General features: G+C 37.5%; 2 protein-coding genes across 10 annotated transcripts in view; one reads left to right on the top strand and one right to left on the bottom strand.

Moving 5' to 3' along the window:
- LOC109717583 (protein FAR-RED IMPAIRED RESPONSE 1-like) lies at positions 117-2,779 on the bottom strand. Its single transcript, XM_020243429.1, has 3 exons — positions 527-2,779; positions 412-434; positions 117-213 (listed from the first exon to the last, which is right to left on the bottom strand). Exons 1-3 carry the CDS (start codon positions 2,624-2,626, stop codon positions 117-119), a joined length of 2,220 nt encoding a protein of 739 aa, XP_020099018.1. The 5' UTR covers positions 2,627-2,779.
- LOC109717836 (tetratricopeptide repeat protein 5-like) overlaps positions 3,552-7,096 on the top strand; it is a 119,979-nt gene continuing 116,434 nt past the window's right edge. For 5 of the 9 annotated variants that reach the window (XM_020243771.1, XM_020243769.1, XM_020243770.1 and 2 more), the window contains exons 1-4: positions 3,553-3,870; positions 4,021-4,130; positions 4,215-4,325; positions 4,412-4,469. In XM_020243771.1, coding sequence (XP_020099360.1) covers positions 3,690-3,870; positions 4,021-4,130; positions 4,215-4,325; positions 4,412-4,469 — 460 coding nt within the window. In that variant the 5' untranslated portion in view covers positions 3,553-3,689. Of the gene's footprint in view, positions 3,871-4,020; positions 4,131-4,214; positions 4,326-4,411; positions 4,470-7,096 lie in introns of all 9 variants that reach the window. The other 4 variants (XM_020243772.1, XM_020243774.1, XM_020243775.1 and 1 more) reach the window with 2 other exon arrangements.

Raw genomic sequence — 7,096 nt, 5'->3', positions numbered from 1 at the left:
GATATATTTTTAGGGCCCCACGTTGTCTGATATAAAAAGAAAGCAAACGTAAACCATATTATTACTATATAGATAAAATTGTATTAAAGAACCGTCCATAAGAAATATAATTTCTGTTACTGTAACGATGATGCCTCGGCTACTTTGTACACCCATCCCATAAGGTAAGTCACTTGCTGACGAATTGTTAATCGTAGGACTTTGTAGATGAACCTGTTTTAATAAACCATTTTGTTTTGTAGAATATGAGATCCAGATGTTTAAAAATAATTAGTGAAGTTCCATTTATATGTCTATATTAGAAAATAAAATATAGAAATAATAATGCGTAAAATATGTACGCTCTGTTGGGACGAGGCCGACTGTGATGATGAGACACAATTATAGATGGAACATTCACCGTTATATAACCTGTCCCAACAATGTTGCCCAACCTGTTAAATAGAGCATGAATAATTATCACTCATTGTCGTCTATCGTATATTACAATCCAAAAAAACATTGATTGAGATAGGTTAAGATATACCTGTTCTTTATTGCCTGTTATCTTCAACCGTCGTACTACTTTATCGGTCGTCGACTCTTTTCTTTTACTTGGCGGGCGGCCTTTACTGCGAATAGGTACTGGGCTCAAAACTCTCTGGTCGTTACTTTTACCATTCGACGCATCATTCGGAGGTGTTGCCACAATCGGCGAATATTCAATATCATTGCTCCCCTTGGATGATGAAGTATTTTCTAATTTCGTCTTCAAATCTCGTAATGTACGTAATGCTAGTTCACATTTTTCATCAGACTCAGCAGCTATGTCTGCAATGTCATACATATTCCTACATACTTCTTCATATCGATAAATTTCAGCGGTGCTCCCTAAATTCTTATGCCATGTCTTCACGCGGGTATACCTCCGTCTGACATCCTTCCTCCATCGTATTAATATGTACGAATTTGGGACAATCATCAACTTCCTATGAACTAGGACGGCAATTGAATGTCGACATAAAATACCTTTATACTCAAATAGACGGCAAATACAACTTACTAGAGAGGTACTTTCATCAAAATATACTGTGAAGGGTACATCTTTACCTCCGTCGCCATACTCATTTACTTGATAAGAATACACACTGCCTGTCGAAGACAATAAGGAGGTCTCACAATGCAATAATTCCTTCAACTCTGCCTGAAATTCTCTAAATTTCGTAATCGTGTATACATCTTGAAATTGCTTCTCAAATGCATAACGGCTGATACACGGGATGACTGAGCTGAATGATTTGTAGTCTAATTCTGCTTCTTTTTCAGCTTTATTTTTTATTGCGCTTTCATATTGCTCAACGAATTGTTTTAATGAAGTTTTCGAGTTCACATACCCATCAAAAAATGCATTCATACTTTCGCTACGCTGTGTTGTGGACATTCCAGCCCAAAATGTATCCTTCACATAAGCTGGTATCCACTTATGTCTTTCCTCGTACAGGCCTGACAACCACTGATTATTTTCAAGTGCATAACAAGCTATCATTCTCTTCCATTTTTCCTCAAATTCAATTTCTGTCAGTGATTCATAAATAGCATCCATCATCACGCTCTTCATCGAATGATATTCGCCATAGCTTCTTAGCTTTTCCGGTATCTTTTTTGTTATGTGCCATAAGCACCATCGATGCCGAGTATTAGGAAAGACACGTGCGATAGCATTTTGCATCGCTTTATCTTGATCTGTGATTATTGCTTTCGGGGCACGGTCCGACATGCATGACAACCAATTCCGAAAGAGCCATACAAACGATTCTGTATCTTCAGTGGAGAGTAGGCCGCACCCCAACAAGATCGACTGTCCATGATGGTTAACACCAACAAAAGGAGCAAATGGCATATCGTACTTATTTGTTAGATATGTCGAGTCGAAAGTTATTACATCTCCAAAACATTCATACGCCGCTCTACTCCGAGCATCTGCCCAAAACACATTGCGAAGCCGAGAATCATCGTCTAGATCTATGGCATAAAAAAAGTTTCCATTTCTCTCTTGCATTTCTCTAAAATAATTACAAATTGCTTCGCCGTCACCTTCACCAAGTCGTAACCGACGGGCTTTTTCAATATAATTGCGAGCGTCCTTCTCTCCAAATGTTAAGTTTTCATATCCACCAGCCTCAACAACAATAGAATTAAAACTTTTATTCAATCTTATTCCAGCACGATCATTAAGATCAAGCCGCCTCTTGACGCTTGTATCTATAACTCGATTGCAGGGAAAAAATCGAGACTTATAAGGACTTAGAGTGTGATTATGCTCAAGTGTAATTTTGCTTATTACACAAGATGAATCCGCATTTATTACCACATTTATTCTGGCTGGACAGTTTGTCTTTGCTACCGATGGACGAGGACGAATATTCGTTACGGTCCGATACATTTTTCCATGACGAGAGCATGCGATTATTACATATGTAGCCTTGCCATCGGTCATTTTTGTTGACCTCTTTACAACTGCAAATCCTATTTCTTGTGCATAATGCTTATAGAAATTCAAAACGGCATCAAAATTGATAAAAGTCATTCCAATTTCTGGTGCCGATATATTTACATCCCTGACCTCACTGTTTCTTTCTTCATCCATCTCAAAAATATTAAATCCAAATAATCACTCAACTAAACAAATTTAAGTAAATTGCTCACCTGTAAGACATTATATAGAGTTGGAATACTAAATTAGAATAATAGTGAGCAGGAAAACTATTTGTCAAAATTTAGACATCTAAAGATTCTACTATGCCCTAAAAATATATTATCTATTAACATATAGATCATACATCAAATCAGTGATGAAATTAATCAAATAATCTATCACAATTAAAAATTAATAATTTACTAAAAAATTAAACATCTCATACCTGGTTATATATGTGGCACTGTACGAATCGTTGTGCTCGGGGTAAACCACGTCGTTCAATTTTGCCGCATCCTCGATTGTCGCCGCCGTACTTGCCGCGTCCAATTTGATCGCAGAATCCGTCTTCGCGCTTCTTTCTCTTCCTCTCGTTCTCCCTGTTTCTAGCACAGCACAACTCCTCTCGCTCCCTCTCGCGCCCTGGCCTCGCTCTCTCTGGCGCCCTGCTCCCGCTCTCGCTCGAGCTCTCCTCTCTCTCTCGATCGCTCGCTCGCTCGCCTCTCTCCTTTAGGTCGCTGGCTCGCTCGCTCGGCTCTCTCTCTCACTCGCTGGCGCGCTCGCCTCTCTCTCTCTTTAGCTCGCTGGCGCCAAAAATTTGAGAAAAAGAGGAAAAAGGTGAGGGGCTAAAATGTGGGAGTGAGGTTAACATTGTTTTTTTTTTTTTTAACCAAGTTTATATCACCCGTTAGATCCAAGAGTTGTAGGATCTACAACTCAATATGGGGTGTATGGATAGCATGACTCTTATAAAAATGGGTAAGATTATTTATTAAAAAATTCTATTTCAGCATATTTGGAAGATTTTGTCGTTTTTTTTTTTTTTTTTTTTTTTTTTTTTTTTTTTTTTTTTTTTTGGTCCGGAAGACGTCCCCGGGCCTCTCACGTGACGGTCGAAATCAGGTCTGATGCCATTTTGGAATACGGAGGGGGTGGCCGGCTGTCCACGGCGTAAGCTCCTTCCCCAAAATTCCGGCTCCCTCCTTCCCCTTCCGCCTCCGCGGGGTGGTGGGGCATGATGAGCGGCGGGGAACCTTCCGGAGAGAGCGACCGCGTACTGGCAAGAGCGGGGGAGTCGGCCGACGAGCTATACCGCGTCCGCGACACGTTCTTCCCCAGAGACCCCGCGGAGAAGACCTGTCGGCTCCAAACCCTAACCGACGCCGCTCTTGCCCTCCTCGATTCCCTCCCTCCCGGTACCACCCCCACCACTCTGCAACCAAATCTACCTCTGATTCTTGCACTCACTAGTGATCTATCTGTTCGCTCTGTAATCCAAGATGGAATATTGATTTCCCTTTTATGTTTACTCTAATAATAATAATAATAATAATGTTTTCTACAAGAACGAAGAAAGTCACCGCAGCAGCGTGCAGTTTATGAATTTCTGAGGGGAAAAATACTGGATGTTTTTGCTGATTATCGCAAGGAAGCAGAAGATCACCTGTCCAAAGCTGTAGGTGATACCGTAATGATGACGTTTTATATAATAGCAAATTGTGCGCCATATTCTGAAGGCTCTGTGTTTGGGGTATTTCAGGTAAAACTGAATCCATCTCTTGTAGATGCCTGGTTATGCTTGGGTAATTGCATATGGAAAAAGGGAGATCTGCCTGGTGCTAAGAATTGCTTTACATTAGCCTTGAGCAAGGTAAATTGTAACCAAGATAGAATGCTTATTTAAAGTCGTCAGCTATTACTTGATCGTTTTGCATGCATATTATTTGTATCTTGCAGGGCCCAAACAAGAAAATACTTTGTCAACTGTCAATGCTTGAAAGAAGTATGGCTCAAGGTATCAGCACTATTGTCAAATACATTTTTCTATTTGGCAAAGATTGTCCGTAAACAACAAATGATGGGCTAATGTTTTGCTTAACTTGATCTTGTTGGTCATCTATAGGTTTTCGCACTCTGATTCATTTTCTCATCTTCTAAAGGTCTCTTTCTTGTATGGTGTAGTGCTGTTGGGTGAATTGCTGTAATTAAAATCCCTTTAAGGATCCAATAATTTTGTAATAACCTTCCCGATTACAATGGGAAAAATGTTTGAATATGACAAAGGAACAGAAGTTACGTAACCACTATGTTTAATAAAGTATTGAAGTTTCTATCTTGCTCAAGTTATAGTACCTGATGTCACCATGAAGTATTGGATCTTTTCAACTTTGTAGCTTTGTATGTTAATCTGATGTCTCTGAAGCATGAAAATATTTTGGTTTCACTTGCTAATATGTATTGCTAATTCAAAATCTTACACTACTACTAATCGTCTAATGTCGGAGGATGTAGATAGAACTTTGGATGGATAGAACTGGTGAAAATAATCTATCAATTTGTCAATTCTAATACTTGAAATTGTTGGCAAAAGATTTTAGGTGGGTAGAACCCTCGTATTGCCTAAGTTGCAAGTATCTAGTGACCATTCTAGTGAATCTAGTGGAGTTGATATCATTGTTATGCTCCTCAACTTTATGACCTTACCTTAGAAGTTCATTCTTTTGATCCCTCTTCCTTAGCTCTTGCCCTTGATCTTCTTTTGAGAAGAGCTTGCGCCCTAGCATTCCTTCACCTAATCGGAGGCTACAGCCTACAACGATTTTTTTTGCCTTCCCGTGCATCAGAATGAATGATCCAAACACTGTAAAGGAAAGAACCCACTTCTAGAGAAGCTTAGATTAGAGTGAACTTGCGGAGAAACATTTTTAGTACCAGAACGAGATCTTTGAATCATTGTCCTACCACCTCTACTGCTTGACCCCTATAATGGTTAGTAGTTGGTCGGGCCTTCGTGAAGAATCCGGTGTTCTCTTCTGTCATGGCCTGTGAGCGAATCTGATATTTGTGTGGTTGTCCGAATTGTTCTCTTTCATACTAATATGCAAATATGTTGTATTGTTGCTTGCAAATTTGCATCATTATAGTTATTTGCATCACCTTATCTTTGCTCAATGAGTCTTTATCATTAGCTTCATGAACTCGTCATTCACTTTTTACATACATACATGCACACAGACACACACACACACACACACACACATATATATATATATATATATAGAGTCGGGCTAGAATACTATTGTTAGCAAATGAACTCGTCATTCACTTTTTACATACATACACACACACAGACACACAGACACACACATATATATAGAGTTGGGCTAGAATACTATTGTTGGCAAAAATGGACTCCGTTACTATCAATTTGTTTACGGTGATGGAGCCTCCAAATCGACGATTAGCATCATTGAATATGATCTATACCACTTGAAGTATTTAGAAATAAAATTTCAGATCTTTTCAACATCATTGACCTAATTATCAAAGGATTGTAAAATTTCTAATTTTAATGGTCGATATGAGGCGTTTGCTCATTTAATGGTGTAAAAAAATTTAAATTAATTGAATTTTGATTAGAAAATACTTTAAACTATTTAAAACATGATCTATATTCTTGATCTCGATTCTAAGAATCTTATCATCACTTTTTGAAGGATTTTTATTTTTAGCCGTTCAATTTTATGCCCGCTTGATGCACAAGAGAATAATATCAGAAAAACATTAAAATTGATTTTTATATACTTCCAGTGGTCTAGATCAAGGTTTAAACTTAAAGTATCTGGCACGGGGCGATACGCAAAGGGCATAGTACAGGGGTTTTTTTTCTTGGACCCTCCATGTCGCGATACCCAAACGGTATCGCGCGAGACAACACCTTACCCAAGGATTTCGTGGCACATTGCTGTTGAACACGCAACATTCTAAGTTTTGATCCCTTCTTTAATTTTTATTTTTTGCTTTGGGCCTACTTTTGGATATTTTTTCACTCCACACACATCCCTCTCTCTCATTCTCTTCTACTTTTTTCTCCTCAACTCGCTTTTTATCTTTCCTTTTCTTCTCACTATCTCTTCCTCTTTTTTTTTTCTTTCTATTTTTTTCCTTCTTTTTCTCATTATAATTTTTTTCCAAATTTTTTCTTTCAATCTTTTCTATATCTGCTTTTTTTTTTTTTTTTTCTATTTTGATCACTTCGGTCTTAAGAGGAAGAGCAAAGAAATAGCAAATCGAAGTAACAGTTATCGAGTAAATAAAAAAAATTTACAATTTTAAATTTTTTCATACATTTTGAATATTTCAAACTTGTAAAGTTTCTATTTTGAAGAAATTTGAAATTATGCAAATTTTTATTTATAGTTATAAAAAAAATAAAAAATAGATCTACTTGATTAAGTCACTATGTAGGACGATTTCTAATTATTTTGGATAAATCTAGCATTGGGTATGAGATTTATGACAAAATTTTTTTGACTTCGAAAATTCTATTTTCGAATTTAGAAGATAAAAAATACTGATAAAATAAAAAACTGAACTGAAGCAATTGATACTTAAATTTGCTTAATTATTCGTCATATGGTT

Source organism: Ananas comosus, linkage group 11 (genome assembly GCF_001540865.1).
Source record: "Ananas comosus cultivar F153 linkage group 11, ASM154086v1, whole genome shotgun sequence".
Lineage (NCBI taxonomy): Eukaryota > Viridiplantae > Streptophyta > Magnoliopsida > Poales > Bromeliaceae > Ananas > Ananas comosus.
The sequence above is the reverse complement of the archived record's forward strand: the minus strand, read 5'-3'. Positions and strand labels throughout refer to the sequence as shown.

What these genes read in the sequence shown, in the direction of transcription:
- LOC109717583 (XM_020243429.1), bottom strand. Translation starts at nt 2,626, where the DNA reads ATGGATGAAGAAAGAAACAGTGAGGTCAGGGATGTAAATATATCGGCA. An exon ending in TAACAGGCAATAAAGAACAG is followed by an intron (nt 435 to 526) that starts GTATATCTTAAC and finishes TCTATTTAACAG; the next exon opens with GTTGGGCAACATTGTTGGGA. An exon ending in GGGCAACATTGTTGGGACAG is followed by an intron (nt 214 to 411) that starts GTTATATAACGG and finishes TTATTAAAACAG; the next exon opens with GTTCATCTACAAAGTCCTAC.